Source organism: Pongo abelii, chromosome 2 (genome assembly GCF_028885655.2).
Source record: "Pongo abelii isolate AG06213 chromosome 2, NHGRI_mPonAbe1-v2.0_pri, whole genome shotgun sequence".
NCBI lineage: Eukaryota > Metazoa > Chordata > Mammalia > Primates > Hominidae > Pongo > Pongo abelii.
The window spans coordinates 205,451,918-205,477,462 of record NC_085928.1 but is presented as its reverse complement, the minus strand read 5'-3'; the positions used below and the strand labels follow the sequence as shown (position 1 = coordinate 205,477,462).

The window sequence follows — 25,545 nt, the reverse complement described above, 5'->3', positions numbered from 1 at the left end:
TTTTTTTCTTTGCTTTTTTTTTTTTGAGACAGAGTTCTGCTCTTGTTGCCCAAGCTGGAGTGCAATGGCACGATCTCGGCTCACTGCACCCTCCGGCTCCTGGGTTCAAGTGATTCTCCTGCCTCAGCCTCCCGAGTAACTGGGATTATAGGCACGTGCCTCCACACCTGGCTAATTTTTTGTATTTTTAGTAGAAACGGAGTTTCACCATGTTAGCCAGGCTGGTCTCAAACTCCTGACCTCAGGTGATCCGTCTGCGTCAGCCTCCCAAAGTGCTGGGATTACAGGCATAAGCCACCATGCCCGGCTAGATATGATTCTTGTTCAGTAACTTAGAATAACTTTTTTTTAAAAAGGGTGTTTGTGGGTGAATTTTGTTTGAGAGACAGGGTCTTATTTGTTATCCAGGCTGGTCTCCAACTCCTGGACTCAGGTGATTCTCCTGCCTCAGCCTCCTGAGTAGCTGGGATTACAGGTATGAGTCACCATGTCCAGCCAGGTGAAAGGTTTTAATGGGCGAAAGACATTGGAATAAAATGTGACTACTAAATACACCTCAGTTATGTGTTGCTATTAAGTCTGGATTGGTGCCAATCTTGTCTTCTTCCTTTGCCTTCCATCTTTATAATAAACTTTTAGCAACTGCCTGTTAATGCAGTGCGTAAGGGCTAAGGGGAAATTTTTTTTTTTTAATCTCAGAAGCAGTAGAATGGAATTATAAAGTAATTTTATTATAAACCAAAATACAGGAATCCTGACTGGGCGTGATGGCTCACACCTGTAATCCCAACACCTTGGGAGGCTGAGGCGGGTGGATCATTTGAGGTCAGGAGTTCGAAACCAGCCTGGCCAACATGGCGAAACACCATCTCTACTAAAAATACAAAAAAATTAGGTGGGCGTGGTGGTGGGCACCTGTAATCCCAGCTACTTGGGAGGCTGAGGCAGGAGAATCGCTTGAACCTGGGAGGCAGAGGTTGCAGTGAGCTGAGATTGTGCCACTGCACTCCAGCCTGGGGGACAGAGTGAGACTCCATCTTAAAGAAACAAACAAAAATCTTGTAGGTGGGGTGCAATGGCTTACATTTGTAATCCCAGCACTGTGGGAGGCCGAGGTGGAAGGATTGCTTGAGACCAGCCTGGTCAACATAGAGACCTTGTCTCTAATTTCAATTAGAAAAAAAAAAAAAAAAAAAAAAAAACTTGTAAAGTAGGACTTATCCTCATTTTAAAAATGTGTTTTTTTTTTGTTTTGTTTTTTTTTGAGACAGAGTCTCACACTGTTGCCCAGGCTTTTTTTTTTGAGACAGAGTCTCACACTGTTGCCCAGGCTGGAGTGCAGTGGTGCAATCTCCACTCACTGCAACCTCCACCTCCCTGGTTCAGGTGATTCTCCTGCCTCAGCCTCCCGAATAGCTGGGATTACAGGCGCCTGCCACCACTCCCGGCTAATTTTTTGTATTTTTAGTAGAGACGGGGTTTCACCATGTTGGCCAGGCTGGTCTTGAACTCCTGACCTTGTGATCCACCCGCCTCGGCCTCCCAAAGTGCTGGGATTACAGGCGTGAGCCACCTCGACCAGACTCAAAAATGTTTTAAAAAATCTGCAACTGGATATTTTGATAGATTAATTGACTTTTTAAAAATAGTTACTTCTTTTGCTAGTAATTGACTTTCTTAATGATGAACTTTCACATGGTGGACCTGGAAGGGAATTCACTCATTTACTCTATATGTGAAGCCAAAGGCTTTAATTTCATTTGTTAGGCTGGGTTCGGCAGCTTGTGCTATAATCTCAACAGTTTGGGAGGCTGAGGAGGGAGGATCACTCAAGGTCAGGAGTTTGAAATCAACCTAAGCAACAGAGTGAGACCATCTTTACAAAAAAAAAAAAAAAAAAAGCCAAATGTGGTGGCCCACGCCTGTAGTCCCAGCTACTCAGGAGGCTGAGGCAGGAGGATTGTGATGCCCTGGAGTTTGAGGTTACAGTGAGCTATGATCATGCCACTGTACTCCACCCTGGAAAACAGAGCAAGATCCTGTCTCTTTAAAAAAAATTATTAAAAAAATTGTGTCAGTTAAATTTGCGTTGTTTATGTATCTTTTATCATATAGAAATTTAAAAGCTGGCTTTTGTTTATTGCCTAGCAAAGTTTCCCTACCCCATTATATTTTTCTGTCATAGTGATTTTAAGTTTCATGTAATGCAACTGGGTCTTAGTTTTGATTGTAGAAGATAATCTAATTTTATTTTCTTCCTAATGAAAACCACTTGTTCTAACACCTTTAAAAAAAAATTCATTCTTCATTGATTTAAAATGAATCGCACACCCCTTTTGTGATGTGTGGGAGAACAAATTTCCTCTGGTTATATGTTTTACATATTTAGTCTTTACAGTACTTTCTTCTTCAATTTCAGAAGAGGGTATGTCTTTCTATGTATTTTGGCCTTATTTATTTAAAACTTTTTATTATTTGGCCTTATTAAAATTTCAGGGATGATTGAACTATATGATATTTAGGAAGAGACATACTTTAGATTTAAGGACATAAATAGGTTGAAAGTAAAAGACAAACCATGCAAACAGTACCCAAAAGAGAGGTGGAGTGGCTATGCTAATGTCAGATAAAATAGACTTTAAGATAAAAATTACTACAGACAAGTATAATAAGAGGGCTGGGCATGGTGGCTCACTCCTGTAATCCCAGCACTTTGGGAGGCTGAGGTGGGCAGATCGCTTGATCTCAGGAGTTCAAGACCAGCCTGGGCAACATGATGAAACCCTGTCTCTACCCACAATACAAAAAAACGTTGGCTGGGCATGGTGGCACATGTCTGTGGTCCCAGCTACTCAGGAGGCTGAGGTGGGAGGATCACTTGAGCCTGGGAGAGGTGGAGGTTGCAGTGAGCTGAGATCGTGCCACTGCACTCCAGCCTGGGTGACAGTGAGACTTCGTCTCCAAAAAAAAAAATACATACATATATATATATATACACACACACATACATATATATGTATATATATCTGTGTGTGTGTATATGTATAAAAATAAAAGGGTCAATCCGTAAGAAAGACATAATGACTATAAATATATATTCACTTAGCTGAGCTCCAAAATACACGAAACAAAAACTGACAGCATTGCAGGCAGAAATAGACAATTCAGCAATCATAGTTTGAGATATAAATACTTCCAATAATGGGTGGAACAACCAGGCAGATGATTAATAAGGAAATAGAAGATGTGAACAGCGCTATAAACCAAGAAGACTTACTGGTTATCTATAGAACACTTCATACAGCAGCAGCAGAATTCACATTCTTGAGTTATCTATAGAACACTTCATACAGCAGCAGCAGAATTCACATTCTTCTCGAGTTTACATGAAGTATCCTCCAGCATAGACTATGATGTTAGGCCATTAAACAAGCCTCAATAAATTTTAAAATATTGAAATCATACAAAATATTTTCTGAGCATAAGGGGATAAAATTTGAAATCAATAACAAGGAAATCTGAAAAATTCACAAATATTTAGAAATTAGCAATACACTTCTAAGTAAACAATGGACCAAAGAAGTCACAAGCAAAATGAAGAAATACTTTCAGATGAATAAAAACAAAAATAGAACATGCCAAACTTATGGGATGCAGCTAAAGCACTGCTTAGAGAGAAATTTATACCTGCAAACACTAATATTAAAAAAAAAAAGAGGCTGGGCACAGTGGCTCACGCCTGTAATCCCAACACTTTGGGAGGCTGAGGTGGGTGGATCACGAGGTCAGGAGATTGAGACCAGCCTGACCAACATGGTGAAACCCCATCTCTACTAAAAATACAAAAATTAGCTGGGCGTGGTGGCACGCACCTGTAATCCCAGCTACTCGGGAGGTTGAGGCAGGAGAATCACTTGAACCTGGGAGGCAGAGGTTGCAGTGAGCCAAGAGTACGCCACTGCACTTCAGCCTGGGCAACAGAGTGAGACTCCATCTAAAATAAAAGAGATCTCAGAATAGTAACCTAATCTTCACCCCAACAGACTTTAAGAGTAAGCAAATCTCAAAGCAGCAAAAGGGAAGAAACTAAAAAAGGTAGAGCAGAAATAAGAGAAAATAGAGAAGAGAACAATCGAGAAAAATAATTGAAACCAAAAGTTGGTTCTTTGAAAAGCCTAACAAAATGGACAAATCTTTAGTTAGCGTGACCAAGAAAAAAGGACAATGACTCAGATTACTACATTCAAGAGTGAAAGAGGGCACATCACTACCAATTTACAGAAATAAAAAGGATTATGAGGAAATACTACAGACAATTGTATGACATTAACTTAGAAGAATATATTTCAAGAAAGACACAAACTACTGAAACAGACTCAAGAAGAAATGGAAAATCTGAACAGACCTATAAAAAATAGAGATTGAATTCATATTCAAAAAGTTTCCCAAAAAGAAAAGCGCAGGCCAAGATGACTTCACTGGTGAATTCTGCCAAGTGTTTAAAGATGAATTACTGACATTCATTCACACTCCTTTAAGAAATAGAAGAGGAGACATCACTTTTCAAAGCATCCACATTCCTAATCATTGGTCCATTGTTACCCTGCTACCAAAGCAAGGTGATGTATCACAAAAAAAACCTACAGACCAGCTGGGCACAGTGGCTTATGCCTGTACTCCCAGCACTTCGGGAGGCCGAGGCAGGAGGATTGCCTGAGCCCAGGGGTTCAGTCTGGGCAACATAGGGAGACCCTGTCTCTACCAAACAAAACAAAACAAAACAAAAATTAGCTAAGTGTGATAGCATGTGTCTGTGGTTCCAGCTACTTGAGAGGCTGAGATGGGAGGATTGCTTGAGCCCAGAATGTTGAGGCTACAGTGAGTTATATTTGCGCCACCGCACTCCAGCCTGGGTGACAGAGCAAGATCCTGTCTCAAAAAAGAAAAAAACAAAACCAGGCCAAGCATGGCGGCTCATGCCTATAATACCAGCACTTTGGGAGGCCACAGTGGGAGGGTTGCTTGCATCCAGGAGTTCGAGATCAGTCTGGGCAATATAGTGAGACCTTGTCTCTATAAAAAAATTAAAAATTAGTTGTGTGTGGTGGTACATGCCTATAGTCCCAGCTCCTCAGGAGGCTGAGGCAGAAGGACCACTTGAGCCTGGGTAGTTGAGGCTTTGGTGAGCTGTGATTGTGCCACTGCACTCAGCCTGTGTGACAGAGTGAGACCTAGTCTCAAAACAAGAATGAAACAAACCCACCAAAAACAAAGCAAACAAACCCTATAGACCAGTATTCCTTATGAATGCAGATACAAAAATCTTTGACGAAAGTACTAGCAAACTGAATATAGCACCATATAAAAAGGATTGTACACCATGACCAAGTCATATTTATCCCAGGAATGCAGTTGATTTAATATACAAAAATCAATGCAATGTACTATAATAATAGGGTAAAGTATTAAAACAACACAATCATCTCAATAGATGCAGAAAAAGCGTTTGACAAAATCTGACACTCATGATAAAACTATTCAAAAAACTAAAAATAGAAAATTTCCTAACTTGATCCTAATTTGATAACGGCCATCTTCAAAACACCCTCAGCTAACATCATATTTAGTGGTGAAGGACTAAAAAGCTTTCCACTAACATAAGGAGCAAGAAACCTGTCACCACTTCTGTTCAACACTGTAGCAGAGGATAGAGCCAGAGCAGTTAGGCTGGAAAGAGAAATTAAAGGCATCCATATAGGAAAAGAAATAGTAAAACTATATTTTTAGATAATATGTCTTGTACAATCAGCCTTTGTATCTATGGGTTCCACTTTTGTGAGTCAATCATGGATTGAAAATATTTTGGGAAAAACAATAAAAAATAACTATAACAAAGTACAAATAAATAGTATAACAACTCTTTACATATAACATTTACATTGCATGAGGTATTAGAAGTAATCTAGAGATGATTTAAAGTATATAAGATGATGCATGAAGGCTATTTGCAAATGCAGTGCCATTTTATATACAGACTTGAGCATCTGTGGATTTTGGTATTCATGGGTAGTGCAGGGGGTGGGCAGGGGGAATCCTGGAACCAATGTCCTGTGGATACCAAGAGATGAGGTACATAGAAAATGCTAAGGAATCCACAAAAATCAGTTATAACTAGTAAGTTCAGCTAGGATGTAGTATATAAGATCAATGTACAAAATTATTTGTATTTCTGTATACTAACAAAACCAATCTGTCTACAGTGGCATCAAAAAGAGGAAAGTACTTAGAAGACAGTACACTGAAAACACCATTGAAAGACATTAAAGACCTGAATAAATGGAAATACTTCCCATGTTCATGGATCAGAAGGCTGAATATTGTTAAGATGGCAATACTCCCCAGATTGATCTACAAACTAAACGCAATCTCTATTAAAATTCCAACCGGTTTCTTTGAAGAAATTGTCAAGCTGATCCTAAAATTCATGTGGAAATATAAGTAACCCAGAACAGCCAAAACAATCTTGAAAAAAACGAAGTTGGAGGATTCAATTTCCAATTTCAAAAGTTACTACAAAGTGATTGTAATGAAGACGGTGTAGTACTGGCATAAGGATAGACATATAGATCAGTGAAATAGAATTGAGAGTCCAGAAACAAAGCCTTACATTTATGGTGAGCCACTTTTAACAGAGGTACCCAGACAGTTCAATGTGTGAAAGAATAGTCTTTTGAACAAATGGTGCAAAGACAACTGAATATCCACACGTAAAAGTATGAAGCTGGAGCCCTATCTTATGCCATAGGCAAAAATTAACTCAAAATGGATCACAGGCCTGCATGGAAGACCTAAAACTATAAAGCTCTTAGGAGAAAACGTAGAATTAAATCTTTGTGACCTTGAATTAGGCAATGGTTTCTTAGATATGAAATCTAAAGTACAAGGAACCCAAGAAAAGATTGATAAATTGAATTTCATTAAAATTAAAAACTTTCATGCTTCAAAGGACACAGTAAGAACATTAAAAGTCATGCACAAAATGGGAGAAAATATTTGCAAATTATACCTGTTAAGGGATTTGTATCTAGAGAATATAAAGCTCTGCAACTCGAAGGGCAAATAATCCAATTAAAGAATGGGCAAAGGATTTGAGTAAGTATTTCTTCAAAGAACATACCCAAATGGTCAATAAGCACATGAAAATATGCTCAACATCATTAACCAGCAATGCATATAAATACAAATAAAACCATGATGAGATACCACTTCATACCCACTAGGATGGCTATACTGGAAAAGACAGATAATAACCAGCGTTGGGAAGATTGTGGAGCTGTTAGAACCCTCATGCACTGCCAGTGGGAATGTAAAATGGTGAGCCACTTTGGAAGAGTTTGAAAGTTCCTAAGATGAGAAGTTAAACATAGAGGCCGGGTGCAGTGCCTCATGCCTGTAATCCCAGCACTTTGGGAGGCCGAGGCGGGTGTATCATGAGGTCAGGAGATCGAGACCATCCTGGCAAACACAGTGAAACCCTGTCTCTACTAAAAATACAAAAAAAAAAAAAAAAAAAAAAAAATTAGTCGGACATGGTGGCATGCAAGCTACTCCGGAGGCTGAGGCTTGAACCCGGGAGGCGGGGCTTGCAGTGAGCTGAGATCACGCCACTGCACTCCAGCCTGGGTGACAGAGCAAGACTCTGTCTTGGGGGAAAAAAAAAGTTAGAGTTACCATATGAGTTCTAGCCAGCCATTCCACTTCTAGGTGTATACCCAAGAGAAATGAAGATATACACCCACAGCTTTGTACGAGAATGTTCATAGGAGCATTATTCACAGCCAAAAAGTGAAACAACCCATGTCCGTACGTGGATAAATAAGATATGGAGTATCTATACAAATGAAATGAAGGTATTCATCTGTCAAATGGAATGAAATACTGTTATATGCCATAATATGGATGAACCTTGGAAACATTTTACTAAATGAAATAAGCCAAACACAAAAGCCATATATTATATAATTTTATATGAAATGTCCAGAATAGGCAAATTTGTCGAGCCAAAATAGATAGTGATTTCTAGGGGTTGGAGGGTGAGGGAAATGCAGTTAGTGATTGCTAATGGATATGGGGTTTCTTAGGGAGTGATGAAGATTTTCTGGAGTTAGTGGTAATGGTTATAGAACTCTAAATATACTAAAACCCACTAAACTATATTTTTAAATGAATTTATGTTGTGAATTATATCTCAATATAGCCGTTACTGAAAAAGGTTTGAAGCGTAGAACATTTATAATGAAACGCATAGGTAGAATAGAAAATACATGTTGAGGCTCCATATTTCTTTCACCTTGACTTAACAGTTATCAATGCATGGTGATCTTTAAACCCCAGTCCCTTGTTTCCCCATATGATTTTTTTTTTTTTTCAGTTGAGACAGGGTCACACTCTGTCACCCAGGCTGGAGTGCAGTCGTGCAATCTCGGCTCACTGCAACCTCTGCCTCCCGGGTTCAAGTGATTCTCCTGCCTCAGCCTCCCGAGTAGCTGGGATTATAGACATGAACCACTATGCCCAGCTAATTTTTGTATTTTTAGTACAGATGAGGTTTCGCCATGTTGGCCAGGATGGTCTCGAACTTCCGACCTCAAGTGATCTGCCTACCTCGGCCTCCCAAAGTGCTGGGATTACAGGTGTGAGCCACTGCTCCTGGCCTCCCCATATGATTTTTGAAGCAAATCTCAGAGAGTATAGAATTCCATTAGTATGTATGTGTATGTCTCTGAAAATATGTACACTTTAAAAAAATTATGTAACTACACACCATTATCACATCAGAAAAAAGTAATAATAATTAATAGCATCAAACATCCATCAAATAAGCTTCATAGCTTATGCAGGATTTATTTTGTGTCCTTTATCACGTTAGAAGATTGTGTCTCTTCTTTATCAAGTAGATTCCCTCCCCGATAATCTGTAGATAAGAAATCCGGCAGATCATCTTGGCAGAAACAAATCATTAGAGAACATTTGGCAGTCATCCATGGACCGTTTTGGACCTGTCCTTTTCATACTTTTTCATCTTCCTTTCTAACCTGAATTTGTTGCTTTCCTGGCATTTTGCACTTAATTTTTTGATTATAGAAAATTTCAAATATATACAAATTAAACAGAATAATATTAATGACCCCTCATTATCCAGTTTAAGCAAATACCAATGTTGTGTCATTCTTGTTTCATCTATGTTTCTGTTATACTTACTCTCCCTTATGCCATAGGCAAAAGTTAACCCAAAATGGATCATAGATCTAAATGGAAGACCTAAAACTATAAAGCTCTTAGGAGAAAACATAAGATTAAATTTTTGTGACCTTGAATTAGGCAATGGTTTCTTAGACATGAAACCTAAAGTAGAAGCACCCAAAGAAAAGAAATTAAAAAGTATTAATTCGTGTTCATAGTTTTTTTCTTGATAAAAACTTGCATACATTGAAATGCACAATTGTACACTACCCGTCACCTATACCTCTGTCATGATACAGCCTATTTTCTATCTTCCCAGAATGCTTCCCCCACCACCCAAAGACAACCACTGTTTTGCTTTTTTTAAACTTTAGATTAGTTTTGCCTATTGTTGAACATTATAAATGGATTCTCATGGTTTGTATGTCAATTATTATTCTCAGCATTTTGGTATTTTTGCTTAGCATTTTTACTATGAGATTCATCCATGTTTTTCTGTGTGTCACTAGTTCTTTTTTTTTTTTTTTTTTTTTTTGAGGTGGAGTCTTGCTCTTTCGCCGAGGCTGGAGTGCAGTGATGCGATCTCGGCTCACTGCCTCCTGGGTTCAAGCTGTTCTCCTGTGTCAGCCTCCTGGATAACTGGGATTACAGGCACACACCACCCGACTAATTTTTGTATTTTTAGCGGAGATGGGGTTTTATCATGTTGGCCAGGCTGGTCTCGAACTCCTGACCTCAAGTGATTCACCCACCTCAGCCTTCCAAAGTGCTGGGATTACAAGTGTGAGCCACTGCACCTGGCCAATGTCACTAGTTCATTCTTACTGCTATGTAGTATTTCTTTGTGAATGTACCATAATGTATTCGTTCTCCTGATGATGGATAGATTGCTTCCATTGTTTGACCATTGTGAATAAAGTTGTTACGAACATTCTTATACAGCTTTTCTTATGGTAGGTTTTCATTTCTCTTAAGATAAATACCTAGGAGTTGAATTGCTGTGTCAAGGGGTAAACATGTGTTTATAAGAAACTGCAAAGCATTATTCCAGAGCGATTGTACTGTTTATAAATCTGCCAACAATATTTGAGGGTTCCTGTTGCTCCACATTCTTGCTAGCATTTGGTAATATCACTTTTTGATATTACCCATTGTGTGAGTGTATAATATATTCCTGCATGTGTGTGTTTAATTGCAGTTTTGTGTTACTTAATGACCAGAATATCTTCTGAGAAATGCATCATGATTTCGTCATGTAAACATCATAGGGTGTATTTACACAACTTAGATGGTATAGCCTACTACACATCTAGGGTATATGATATAGCCTCTGGGTCCTAGGATACAAACCTGTACAGCTTATTATTGTACTGAATACTGTAGGCAATTTTAACACAGTGGTATTTGTGTATCTAAACATATCTAAACATAGAAAAGGTACAGTAAAAATATGATATTATAATCCCATGGGACCACTGTTGTATTTGTGGTCTGTTGATTGGAATATGACTGTATATGTGTGTGTGTGTATATATATATATACACACACACACACCTATATATATGAATGTGTATATATATACACCTATACATATGAGTGTATATATATATACACACACCTACATATATGAGTGTATATATATACACACACCTATATGAGTGTATATATATACACACACCTATATGAGTGTATATATACACACACCTATATGAGTGTATATATATACACACACCTATATGAGTGTATATATATACACACACCTATATGAGTGTATATATATACACACACCTATATGAGTGTATATATATACCTATGTATATACACCTATGTATGACTGTATATATACATCTATATAATACATATATATACCTATATATATGACTGTATATATACATATATAATTATGACTATATATACGTATACATGTATGTGTATATATACAGTCATACTCCAGTCAACAACAGATTGCATCATATATTCTATTAAGTTGTTATGACATAATACTGCTTAGTCCTGTTTTGGACATGTTGATACCCTGCTTTTCTGGATTATTGATAATTTGGTAACAATTTTATGTTACTTTTCTAGAGTTTAGACTAATTATCTTTTAGACATGTGTATGTATATATATATATATCTGTGTGTGTGTATATGTACATACAGACACAAGCACATATAATTGAATGCATTGTTTTTTCTTTTTTTTGAGATGGGGTCTCATTCTGTCACCCAAGTTGGAGTGCAGTGGTGTTATCGTGTCTCACTGCAACTTCCACCTCCCAGGCTCAAGTGATCCTTCCACCTCAGCCTCCTGAGTATCAGGGAACACAGGTGGACACCACTACATCTGGCTAATGTATTTTTGGTAGAGATGAGGTTTTGCCATGTTGCCCGGGCTGGTCTCGAACTCCTGAGCTCAGGCTATCCACCTGCCTCAGCCTCTCAAAGTGCTAGGATTACAGGAGTGAGCCACTGCGTCCGGCCTAGATATGTTTAGATACACAAATAGCATTGTGTTACAGTTGCCTACAGTATTCAGTAAAGTAATATACTGTACAGGTTTATATTCTAGGAACCATATAGGCTATACCTTGTACCCTAGGTGTGTAATAGGCTACACCATCGAGGTGGCTTGTAGTCTGTGATGCTTGCCCAGTGAAGAAATCATCTAACGGTGCACCTCCGAGAAGGTATCGCCTTTGTTAAATGATGGATGACTGTAGCTTTTTATTGCTGTTATAGCAAATTACCCCGAACTTAGTGGCCTAAAAGGACACAAAATGATTTTACAGTTTTGGAGATCACAGTTTTGATACAGATATCACTGGGCTAAAATAAAAGGCCAGTTGGCAGGGCTGCATTCTTTTCTGGAAGGTCTAGGGAAGAATCCTTTATTTAGTTTTTTATACCTTGCTTTCTCCAGTTTCAAAGGGCTGCCCATATTCCTTGGCTCATGGCTCCTTTCCATCTCCAAAGCCAGCAGTGGTTGTGATACTCCCTCTTCTATCCTCCTCTTTTACTGATAAGGACCTTTGTGATAACGTTGGGCTGACGTTCCAGAATAGTCTCCCAATCTCGAGGTCAGATGATAGCAACCTTAATTTCCTTTTGCCGTGTAACCTAACGTATTTGCAGGTTCTGAGGATTCGGATGTTGACATCCTTGGAGGGGTGGGGTGGCGAGGGGGTTTATTTTGTCTACCACAGTCCACCCCCTGGTTCCCCAAAATTCACCTCTATTCCACATGCAAAACATATTCACCCCATCCCAATATCCTCAAAAGTCTCAACACTGATTTGTAATCTTGCCAAAGATCTAATCTGTGCTCATTGGTTTACATATGACCTTATAATCATAGTGCAAATTTTGGTGGCATTGCTATTTTTAATTTAATAGTATATTATAAATTTTTAATATTGTTAGGAAGGTTTTTCTTTTTTCGTTTTTGGACTACTCAGTTGCCGTAGTGAGAAAGGGGAAGTAGAACTAGCTAGGAAGGTTTTATGGCTAAAAAAAGGACTGCATCATATATTCTGTTAAGTTGTTATGACATAATACTGCTTAATCCTGTTTTAGATGTGTTGATACCCTGCTTCTCTAGATTATTGATAGTTTGATAACTAACACTCTTAGGTTACTTGCTTTTCTGAAGAGTTTAGACTAATTATCTTTTAGAATGGCCCCCTTTCTGAATTTTTCTGATTGTTTCCTTGGGACAGATATAGTTTAAACTTCTTTGGCACGAATACTCATTGGTGATGATGCATTGTGTCATCTCCACCTGGAAACCCATGATGTTTGCCTGTCTTCCTGTTGGGAATGCAAGGTTTGACCACTGGAGTCATGGGTAGGAAAGGGTGGATAGCAGCTGTTGGTGGTTGTGGGGAGAAGCTTGTAGATTAAAGGCTCAGGGAGAAAGGAGCTTGATCTTCAAGGAACAGAAGGAAGGCCGATAGGGTTGGAGCAGGGTGTGCAAGAGGAAGGAATGGTTAAGAATTAAGATCAGAGGTAGGCAAGGTTGAGGTCATGTTAGGCATTATAATTCATCTATAGTGATGAGTTTGGATGTTATGGTTAGTGCAATAGGAAGCAATTAGAAAGCTTGTAGCAGTGGTGGGAGATAAGGTTTATGTTTTAAAAATATTTTGACTACCGTTTGATAATGGACTGTATGGGGAAAGAGTGCATGCAAAGAGATCACGTAGGAAGCCATTGTAGGAAACTAGTTATCAGGCTGGGCCAGGCGAGAGACAACTTGGGAGATAGTTGAGAATAGTTTTTGGTAGAATCAAGAAGAGTTGATGTTGAATTTTTTTATAGGGAATTAGAAGAATAAAAAAATAGCATTTTTGGCTTTAGCAACTGGGTGGATGGAGGTTCCGTTTATTGTTGAAGAGGAAGACAAGGGAAGAATAGGTTTTTTTTGGAAAAGAAATTGAAAGTTATATTTTTTACATGTTGAGTTTGAGATACCTAGTAGACACTGAGGTAGAGTTGTTAAATAGAGCTGGCATTGCTGTGCAGCCTTGTGTAATTTACTTTAAAAACTGATGTGATCCCATCCTATATTCACTTTCAGATGGTAAACTTTTTGGGACACAGACCACCATGTCTTTTTATTCCTTTGTTCTTGAGCACAATTTCTTGCACACAGTAGATAGGCAACAGGCTTTTACTGCCAATAAGTACTTTCTTAAAATAGTTATACATTCTCCATTTTCACATAACATACTATAATTTTTATTTGAGGAATTTTTCTGTTATTGTACAATTGATGAATTGCAAAACGATAAGTAATATATGACAGCTGCTAGGGCTTTATTTAAATTTCCTTTTACAATGTAGTAATTAAGTCAGTCCAAAATCTTTAAGTCTTAATGGGTAGTTGTCATAATTCTTGAGAGACTCTGACTAGTCTAAGATACCAGGGTATTTTTATATGAGGGCTCTAAGGAAATGTTATATTTAATTTCACAAACATTTTGACAAACTTAACTATTCAGATGATACTTTTAGTTGTATAGCAAATTTAAAAAATGTGTTTGATATCCTGCTACCTCGATCAACTCTTAAAAACTTTTTTTTTTTTTTTAGACAGGGTCTCACTCTATCACTCAGGCTGGAGTGCAGTGGCACAATCATGGCTTACTGCAGCCTTGACCTCTTGGCTCAAATGATCCTCTCACCATAGCCTCTTGAATAGCTGGGACTGCAGGTGTGTGTCACTGTGCTCAGCTAATTTTTAAATTTTTTTGTAGAGACGAAATCTCACTGTGTTGCCCAGGCTGGTCTTGAACTCCTGGGCTGAAGCTATCCTCCCATCTTGGCCTCCCCAGGTGGGATTATAGGCATGAACCACCGCACCTGGTCTTAAAATTTTTTTAGTTGACTAAAAAGTAGTCAAAACTGGCCGGGCGCGGTGGCTCACGCCTGTAATCCCAGCACTTTGGGAGGCCGAGGCAGGCGGATTGTCTGAGGTCAGGAGTTCGAGACCAGACTGGCCAACATGGTGAAACCCCGTCTCTACTGAAAATACAAAAAAAATTAGCTGGACATGGTGGGCAGGCGCCTGTAATCCCAGCTACTTGGGAGGCTGAGGCAGGGGAATTGCTTGAACCAGGGAGGTGGAGGTTGCAGTGAGCTGAGATCACGCCACTATACTCCAGTCTGGGTGACAGAGCGAGACTCTGTTTCAAAAAAAAAAAAAAAAAAAAATATATATATATATATATATATATACACACACACACATATGACCATTCTAAGTATTTTATATATATTAAATCATTTATTCACAACTCTGAGATATATACTATTTATACTAGGGGACAGAGAACACAACTATTAAGTGGTAGGAGGGGGATTTGAACTCTGTCATTTCTGCTCTGAATCTTGAACCATCTTCAGTAGAATCTAAGCCAGGAGTTGGTAAACTGTGGCCTGCCTGATTTGTGGATATGCATGCTATGTGGTCATACAGGGACCCACCCTGAGAAAGGCCCTGTGCTTGGTTTGGTGCTCTGCTGTTACTATTTTGAAATTCTTAATAACTTTTAAACAAGAGGCTCCATTTTTTTTTTGTCAATAGTCCCTGCAAATTATATAATCATTTCTACATGTGTGCTAAATTTTTACATTTTAAAGTTTTTAAAAAAATTTCATGACACATGAAAATTATATAAAATTTCAGTGTGTGTAAATAAAGTTTTATTGGAATATAGCCATGCTTATTTATTTACTTATTGTTTATGGTTGCTTTTTTTTGCTACAACGGCAGAGTTGAGTAGTTGGAACAGGGACTGTAGGGCCTGCAGAGCTTAAAATAGTTACTCTTTTTTTTTTTTTTTTTTTGAGACGGAGTCTTACTTTGTTGTCTGGGCTGGAGTGCAGTGGTGTGATTGCGGCTCACTGCAACGTCCACCTCCCAGGTTTAAGTGATTTTCATGCCTCAACCTCCCAAGTAGCTGGGATTACAGGCGCCTGCCACCACGCCCGGCTAATTTTGGTATTTTTAGTAGAGATGAGGTTTCACCATGTTGGCCAGGCTGGTCTCGAACTCCTGACCTTAGATGATCCGCCTGCCTCGGCCTCCCAAAGTGCTGGGATTACAGGCATGAGCCACCACGCCGGGCCAAAATACTTGTACAATTAACAGATCCAAGAAAGGATTGTACAATGAACATCTGTCTAACTTTCATCTGGAGTTACCGGTTGTTACTATTTTGGCACATTTGCTTTATGTGTGTCTCTCTTTATCTTACATGCATGTATACATACGTATATAAAATACATCTCACATGTACTTTTTTTTTTCTGAATCATTTGAAAGTTTGACCTGCAGCTCCTAAAAATAAGGACATTCTCCTACATAACCACATTTATAACACTAAAAATGATTTCATGTTGAAATGTTCCCAGTTGTGCCTGTTACGTCCTTTATGACTAATTTTACTAGTTTTATTCCTTTGAATCAGTATTCCATCAAGGTTCATGGAGTGGGTTGCTTTTTCATTACATTTAGCCAGCTGTACATTCCTGATTCTTTAAATTCATCATATCATTGGAATGATTTAAAAATTATGAAAAATTTGGATTATGGTGGAGCCTAGGAGAAGTCTCAGTCATATCTGAGGCCTTGGATTTGAATAAGGGCCAAATCATGCAAGATATTTTATGTCATGTTAAGGATTTTGGAGGCTCATCATAGAAAACATAGTGAGAAGCTCTTAAAGAGATGTGACATGTTCAGATTTGCATAGTACATATGACATTGACTTTTAGCCTGGGCAACATGGCAAGACTTTGTCTCTACAGAAAATTAAAAAAAAAAAAATTAGCCAGGTGTAGTAGTGCATGCCTGTAGTTCTGTAGCTACTGGGGAGGCTGAGGCAAGAGAATCACTTTTGAGGCTGCAGTGAGCTATGGTCAACGCACACTGCACTCCAGCCTGGGCAACAGAGCAAGACTCCATCTCTAAATAAAAAAGAAAACAAAATGGACTTTTCAGGCACAATATTTTAGCATGTCACAATATGGAACAAAAAGATACAACCTTGAGGAAAACTAAGTGTAAAAATACATTCAGAGACAGTAAGGGAGAGTCCATCATGAAATGAGCGTGAGACATTAAGGATTTTTTCTTATTATTATGTGTGATAATGACAAAGAGGCTCTGTTAAAAAATCCTATCTGTTAAGGATCAATAAAATAATACAGCATCTAGGATTTGCTTTAAAATACATCAGTTAAAAAAAGGACAGGACTATACGAAGCAAGAATGGCAAAGTTCTGATCATTGAAACTAGGTAATGGGTACAAGGGAGTACATTATACACTTCTCTATTTTTGTGTCTGATTCATTTCATAAGGGGTTAAAAAACATAACCTCTGATACCTCTTTTTTTTTTTTTGATACACAAAAAATGAACTGGAAGGTTAACTTGTATGTGAAAGTTGTTTGGTATCCAAAACTTCCATTTTGGATATAACAGAATAGCAGAAGTGTTCTTTATATAATAGTATCAAGATGTATATAACAAAGGAACTTATTTCTAAATATTTGGTTAGAAAAAGAATTCATAGCAAGAATAACTTATTATATATTTCTGAATCTCTTGAAAAGAACATATTTTAAGGTATTAGGAAATAATTTTTCCAGGTGAAGTGTGAAAGGAAATTAAAACAAAAATCTTGCTTTTACAGTATTCATTTAAAAACTCAAATCTTTTAGGTATGGAAGAAAGCTAACTATGACAATAGAAAACTTCTGTACAAATTACGAAACTGTTTAATTCAAACCACCACTCACAATTGTATAGCAACTATTGTAGAGATTTCTTGCTCATCAATCAGCTATTGTGTAAGTAGTATGTAATCTTTCCTATGACTACAGCACTAATGCATTACTAGTACTGCTTTCCTATGATTCCAACAAATACAAACAATGGCATCTCTTTTGGTTTGAACCCAGCAGCTGTATCCTGGCGACAGGTGCTAGTAGTGATCATTGAAGTAAAAGTAAGACACTGTTAGGAAGGTAGAGTTTGATCCTAAGAAAGATAACGGATGACTTCGTGTCAAGACCTTGCCTTCTATATTATGAATGTTTTCATTTGGTTTATTTTAATGTTTATTTCATCATTTTAGAAGTCAAATAGGCGATGCACATCAGAATCACCTGAGGAGCTTCTTCCAAAATGCCTTTGTTTGGGCTCTGCCCCAGACCTACTGAGTGAGAACTTCTAGAGGTGAATAGGACTCAGGCATAGATACTTTCAAAATGCTGTGTAGGTGATTCTGATGTGAACCGTTAAGGACCACTGTTCTAAAGGTCTCAGAATTATCAGACTGAATTACATATAATTCATTATATATAAACAGATAATAATAAAGCACAATGATTTTTAGTCCTTTCCTCTCTTTAACCTAATGGTTAAAAAGGCAAGGCATAGTTTTCCATTGGCTGTCTATAACCCTATTTCTTATTCTATCACTGTAGAACAAGTAAATCATTCAAAATTGCAATAGGGCCGGGTGTGGTGGCTCATGCCTGTAATCCCAGCAGTTTGGAAGGCTGAGGCAGGTGGATCACCTGAGGTCAGGATTTTGGAGACCAGCCTGGCCAACATGGTGAAACCCTGTCTCTACTAAAAATACAAAAAATTAGCTGGGCATGGTGGCTCATGCCCGTAATCCCTTCTACTTGGGAGGCTGAGGCAGGAGAATCACTTGAACCTGGGAGCTGGAGGTTGCAGTGAGCTGAGATGGCGCCACTGCACTCCAGCCCAGACAGAGCAAGACTCCATCTCAAAAACAAAAACAAAATTGCAGGCCGGGTGCGGTGGCTCATGCCTGTAATCCCAGCACTTTGGGAGGCCGAGGCGGGCGGATCATGAGGTCAGGAGATCGAGACCATCTTGGCTAACACGGTGAAACCCCATCTCTACTACAAATACAAAAAATTAGCTGGGCGCGGTGGTGGGTGCCTGTAGTCCCAGCTACTCGGGAGGCTGAGGCAGGAGAATGGTGTGAACCCGGGAGGCGGAGCTGAGGAGGTGGCAGTGAGCCGAGATAGCGCCACTGCAGTCCAGCCTGGGCGAAAGAGTGAGACTCCGTCTCAAAAAAAAAAAAAAAAAAAAAAAAAAAATTACAATGGATAGCCATTAAAATGTTTCTAGCAGGCAAGTGATATGTTAACGTTTGTATTTCAGTAACAATTAGTAACAAAAATAGGCCTGCCCCGTGGCTCAAGCCGGTAATCCTAGCACTTTGGGAGGTCGAGGTGGGCCAGTCACTTGAGTCCATGAGTTCAAGAGTGGCCTAGGCAACATGGAAAAACCCCATCTCAACACAAAATACAAAAATTAGCTGGGTGTGGTGGCATGCACCTGTAGTCCCAGCTACTCAGGAGACTGAGGCAGAAGGATTGCTTGAGCCCAGAAGGCAGAGGTTGCAGTGAGCCCAGATTGAACAACTGCACTCCAGCCTGGGTGATAGACCGAGACTCTGTCTCAAAAAAAAAAAAAATCAAAATTATTGTATCCATACCGCAAACTGATGTCAGTAACAAACCCTCTATAGACAGCCTCATCATAGCTTGTTTTGAAATAATCTGTCCAGCCCACTACCCCCTACTGTTACACTGTATTAACGGTAGTCTCCCTGTGATACTCATTTCATCATTTTTACTTTTATACACAAAATTTCTCAGTATCTTTACATTTCCTTTAAACTTTGCTAAAGCCTTCTAATTTACTCCCTCCGGTGTGTCTTCTACTCTCTAATAAAATTGTCTTTCATGTCACCTAAACATTGCCATAGTGACCACTTCAAACATTCATATATGTATTGTAACTTCAGTTGGCAAGGCCCTGCTTAAAAAAAATTGTGAAGCTTTATTTTTTCTTGTAAAAGTTTTAAAAAACAATTTGTTAGTTGGAAAAATAAAATGCAAACATTTAAAATAAATTCTAAGTAGTACTAACTTAGCATTTGATTTGGGATGTAAATATGCTAACATATTTTTCTGTCATGAATGGGATCAGGTTATATTTAGTCTTCTGCACTTGGCTTTTTTTTCACTTACCAATACCATATTCATCTTTCTTTGTTATCAATGTATATATATCCGCCTTATTCTTTTAAATGGCTGCACACTAATTATTGAATGGCTGTACTGTAATTTGATTAACCAGTCCCTTGATGGGGTTTTCATTTTTAGTTTATTTACTTTTTTCTATAAACTTCCCTCTATACTCCTGTTGTGTTTGCCTTGATGTGTCTGTAGCATAAATACCTAAAAGGGTCATAATAATTTGATTCAAAGAGGATATATACTTAAAATTCTAGAAGATGTTCCCAAATTTTGCTCCATTAAAAGAAGAAAATGAGGGAGGTGCAGTTCAAGTAGATATACTATCTTTCTTTTCTGAGTGTGCATTATCATAAAGAAATAGTTATTTTAAAAATTGTTTTTATTTTATTTTAGAGACAGCGTCTTGCATTGTCATCTAGGCTGGAGTGGAGTGGTGAGATCATAGCTCACCATAGCCTTGAACTCTTGAGCTCAAGTGATCCTCCCACCTCGGCTTCCTGAGTGACTGGGTCTATTGGCGTGTGCCACCGTGCCTGACTAATTAAAAAAAATTTTTTTGTAGAGATGGGTCTTGCTATGTTGCCCAGGCTGATCTCGAACTCCTGGACTCAAGTACTAATCCTCCTGCCTAAGCCTCCCAAAATGCTAGGATTATAGGCATGAACAACTGTGCCTGGCTCTTTTTATTTTTAAAATAGAATTTTAAATAAAGAATGGCTAATTTTGTCAAATGCCTTTTTTTTTTTTTTTTTTTTTGAGACGGAGTCTGGCTCTGTCCGCCAGGCTGGAGTGCAGTGGCGCGATCTCGGCTCACTGCAAGCTCCGCCTCCCTGGTTCGCGCCATTCTCCTGCTTCAGGCGCCCGCTACTGCGCCCGGCTAATTTTTTGTATTTTCAGTAGAGACAAGGTTTCACCATGTTAGCCAGGATGGTTTCAATCTCCAGACCTTGTGATCCACCCACCTCAGCCTCCCAAAGTGCTGGGATTATAGGCGTGAGCCACCGCGCCCGGCCTTTTTTTTTTTTTTAAACCTGAGACAGTCTCACTCGGTCACCCAGGCTGCCGTGCAATGGTGCAGTCTTGGCTTACTGCAACTTCTGCCTTCTGCGTTCAAGCAGTTCTTGCACCTCAGCCTTCCTAGTAGCTGGAATTACAGGCACACGCCACCACGCCTGGCTAATTTTTATTTTTGTATTTTAGTAGAGGCGAGGTTTCACCACGTTGGTCAGGCTAGTCTCGAACTCCTGACCTCAGGTGATCCATCTGCCTTGGCCTCCCAAAGTGCTGGGATTATAGGCATGAGCCACTTCGCCTGGCCTACTGTGGTGGTTTCTGATCAATATATTACTTTGATAACTCCCCGTTGCATAATGTAAAGCAAAGACTGTAAAATATCTTAATAAATGAGACTTAATAAAAGTTTTTGTTCTTATTTTTGTTTTTGAGATGGGTTCTTACTGTGTTGCCCGTGCTGGAGTGTGGTGGCATGATCTCAGTTCACTACAACCTTCACCTCCTGAGCTCAAGCAGTCCTCCTGCCTCAGCCTTCTGAGTAGCTGGGCACCACCACATCTGGCCAATTTTTTATACTTTTGGTAGAGTCTGGGTTTCACCATGTTGTTTAGGCTGGTTTCAAACTCCTGGGCTCAAGTGATTTGCCCACCTCGGCCTCCCAAAGAGCTGGGATTACAGGCACGAGCCATTTATCCCGGCCAGACTTAATTAATGTAATTCTCATTCCTGCATTTCCCATTTCAGCAATAATAAACTAATTATTGGGGATGAAGTGGGGAGTGTGTGTGACGTTCCTTAGTAGAAAGCAAATCTCAACATTTCTGGCACCTGGACAATAGAATATGTTCTGTGTTCTAATCCTTACTGTCATTAATTTGCTGTCATATTGGCCTATGTGCTTTACATCTGACTTATTTATTATCTATAAAAATCCAAATAATATCATTGGCTGGGTGTGGTGTCTCATACCAACATTTTGGGAGAATGAGGTAGGAGGATCACTTGAAGCCAGGAGTTTTAAGACCAACCTGGGCTACAAAGCAAGATCCCATCTCTGTTAAAAAAACAAGAAAAGAAAAAAACATTACCCTACTTCTCTCAAAGAAGTTTTGTTTCTTGTTTATTGTTTTTTGAGACAAGGTCTCACTCTGTCACCCAGGCTGTAGTGCAGTGGCGTAATCATTCCTCACTGTAGCCTGGGCCTCTCAGGCTCAAGCGATACTCCCACCTCAGCCTCCTGAGTAGCTGGGACTATAGGCATGTGCCAGCATGCCTGGCTGATCTTATGTTTTTGTAGAGGTGAGGTCTCAGTGTGTTGCCCAGGCTGGTCTTGAACTCCTGGCCTCAAACAGTCCTCCCACCTTGGCCTCCCTAAGTGCTGGATTACAGAGCGAGTCACTATGGCCTCAGTTTTGAGAATCCTAAAATCTGAGCTGGGAGACATCCGAGAAATGATAACCCATTTTAACTCTTTATTTTAAAAATAGAGAAAACAAATCAATTCCACTAAAGCACTTGAAAGGAATTAGATAAATACAAAAGAAGAAAACACCAAAAATAAAGAATTAGGCCAGGCGTGGTGGCTCACGCCTGCAATCCCAGCACTTTAGGAGGCCGAGGTGGATAGATAACCTGAGGTCAGGAGTTCGAGACCAGCCTGGCCAACATGGTAAAACCTTGTCTTTACTGAAAATATAAAAATTAACTGGGTGTGGTTGTGGGTGCCTGTAATCCCAGCTACTAGGGAGGCTGAGGCAGGAGAATTGCTTGAACCCAGGAGGCAGAGGTTTCAGTGAGCTGATACTGTGCCACAGCACTCCAGCGTGGGCGACGGAGTGAGACTCTGTCTCAAAAAAAAAGAATTAGCTGAGTGTGGTGGTACTCTCCTGTAGTCTCAGCTACTTGGGGGGCTGAGGTATGAGGATCCCTTGAGCCTAGGAGTTTGTGCTTCAGTGAGTTATGATTGCATCACTGCATTCTAGCCTGGGTGATAGAGCAAGACTCTGTAAAGAAGGAAAAGAAGAAAGGAAGCAAAGAAGTAAAAAAGTGATTCTTCGATTTGAGCCCAGGAATTTGAAGTTTTAGTGAGCTGTGATCATGCCACTACACTGGTCTGGGCACAGCAGAGAGAGACCCTGTCTCAAAAAACCAAAAAACGAGATTTATTATGATTAGCATAATCAAGTCATTAATTTTGATCATGAGTCTCTGAAAGGGTATCCAAATGCCCAAAAGAAGGAAAAGCAACACAGCTATCCCTCTCACCCCAAAATCAACACAAAAATCTTTCCAAATAGTTCACCACTGAATAAATTTTCATTATCTTTCTATCATAATTTGTTCCAGATTTAGTGAGATTCCTCTTAAACAAGGATATGTTTTTGTGGCATGTCAGTTTTTTCCCCCAGGAAAATAAATATATGTCAGTTTGTTAGACAAATTCAGTATTTCAAAGAGTTAAGTAGTAAGTCACTTTTTTTTTTTTTTTTTTTTTTTTTGAGAGAGAGTCTCACACACCCGGCTAATTTTTGTATTTTTAGTAGAGATGGGGTTTCACTATGTTGTCCAGAGTAGTCTCAAACTCCTGACCTCAAGCTGTCCACCCGCCGTGACCTCCCAAAGTGCTGGGATTACAGGTGTGAGTCACTGCGCCCAGCTGTCAGTCACTTTTTTATGGCAGATGGACTCTGAGTGGAACAGGGTTATTCTTTTACTTCCATTCATGATCCTCTTTACTCATGTTCATGGCTGTGTAGTTCATTCTGCTGTTTATTTGGAAATATCTGTTGTCTTCCTTGGGAGATTTAGCTTGTTGAGTATGGTTACAAGTGGGTATATTTTCTGATCTTATCCCTGTATGCCTTTTTCAGCTTAGAATATTTAGGTCTGATTATAAGGTAGATACAATGAAAATTGGCCAGACGTAGTGGCTCACGTCTGTAAACCCAGCACTTTGGGAGGCCGAGGTGGGCGGATCACGAGGTCAGGAGATCGAGACCATCCTGGCTAACATGGTGAAACCCCATCTCTACTAAAAATACAAAAAATTAGCTGGGCGTGGTGGCACGCGCCTGTAGTCCCAGCTACTCAGGAGGCTGAGGCAGGAGAATGGCATGAACCTGGGAGGCGGAGCTTGCAGTGGGCCGAGATCGCACCACTGCACTCCAGCCTGGGAGACAGAGTGAGACTCCATCTCAAAACAAAACAAAACAAAACAAAAAAAGTTACAATGAAAATGAATAAAATAATTCAAAAAGACCTCCAAGCGTGTGTATACATTAAATAAAGTTAGGAACTTTACTGTATACCAGTAAGCAGATAGGAAATAAGTAGAGGTGAAATTCCATTTATATTAATAACAAAATATAAATAGAAATGAAATTAACATAAAATGTATAGGACTTCATAATTTATAAAACAACTATAAAACTTGACAGAAAGGGGGAAATATGAGTAATGAATCGTATCTGTTACATGAAGACTCAACATTGCAAAAGTATAAATTCTTCCTAATGTATAAATATAAATGCAATGTCAATCAGCTTTTTAAAGTTTATATAAAAGAACAAACATGCGAGACTAGCCAAGATTTTGAAAAATAAGAGCAGTGAGGACAGTGTCCCATATCAAACTTTAAAATGTATTGTTGAAGTATAGAGATTCATCCTAGAACAGACAGATGAACAGAAGTTTTAAAAATCCAAAGACAGACCCCAGTGTATGTAAGACTTTAGAGAATGGTGAAGGTGTTATTTAAAATCAAGGGGAAAAGGTTAGTTACTAGATAATAATGAGAGACAACTGGCTGTTTGGGTAGGATACATACATTTCCCTAGAATAAATTTTAGATGGAGTAATGCTTTAGATGTTAAAATTGGAGCTGTGAATGTATTATTGGAAAATATGCATGAAAATGTATGCTAGCTTGGGACCGGGACAGTCTTTCTAAGCATGACACCAAAGACAAATGCCTTGAAATAGATTTTACTATATAAAAATATTACCCCTCCCCCTGGCTGGTCTGAACGTAGTCAGTGATCTCAGTTGATTGTTCAGTCAGTTACAGATTGATCTCCTTGTTCTGCTCCTTTCTTTCTTCTCACTACTGCATTTAACTAGTCTTAAAGAAAAAATTTCTTCTCCCCCAGTAAGTGAAAGATAGGAAAATATTTGAAAAAATGTGAAAGAAGTTTCAAATCCTGTATATTTGGAGAGCACGGAAAAATGTCCTGCAATTCCAGTTGAATGAAATGTTGCATATAGGCCCATCTACCCAGGCAGAAAGTCGATTAATGGTTGCCTAGGGCTGGGCGCAGGGAAAGAGGTAATGGAAAGTGACTGCTAATGGGTATGGGATTTCTTTTTGGGATGATGAAATGTTCTAAAATTAGATTGGGGTGATGGGTGCACAACTCTGAGTATATTAAAAACTATTGAATTGTACACTTCAAATGGGTATGGTATTTGAATTTTGTTTCGATAAGGCAGCTAAACATTTTTTTATGCTGATACTACTTCAGTAGAAAATGGGCTAATAACATAAAAAAGGAAATTGAAGCAAAGAGAAAGAGAATAGAAAACAATACAGTCTATTGCAAGCATCTCCATGTTATTATATAGTGTCTCAATATTTTTGAATAGCCCCATATATAATATTTAGGGGGTGGTTTACTCACTACAAAACACTTGTGTA

At 39.0% G+C, this 25,545-nt stretch overlaps 1 protein-coding gene across 8 annotated transcripts in view; it reads left to right on the top strand.

Annotated features, from left to right (window-relative positions):
* Nucleotides 1-25,545, top strand: part of ACAP2 (ArfGAP with coiled-coil, ankyrin repeat and PH domains 2) — a 181,179-nt gene that overhangs the window by 4,076 nt on the left and 151,558 nt on the right. Inside the window, exon 1 of one of the 8 annotated variants that reach the window (XM_063722607.1) lies at nt 6,267-7,152. The exons of 6 other annotated variants lie outside the window; for them this stretch is intronic. In XM_063722607.1, the coding sequence (XP_063578677.1) occupies nt 7,136-7,152 (17 nt within the window). In that variant the 5' untranslated portion in view covers nt 6,267-7,135. Of the gene's footprint in view, nt 1-6,266; nt 7,153-7,259; nt 7,375-25,545 lie in introns of those variants that run through there. One more of the 8 variants, XM_063722611.1, reaches the window with a different exon arrangement.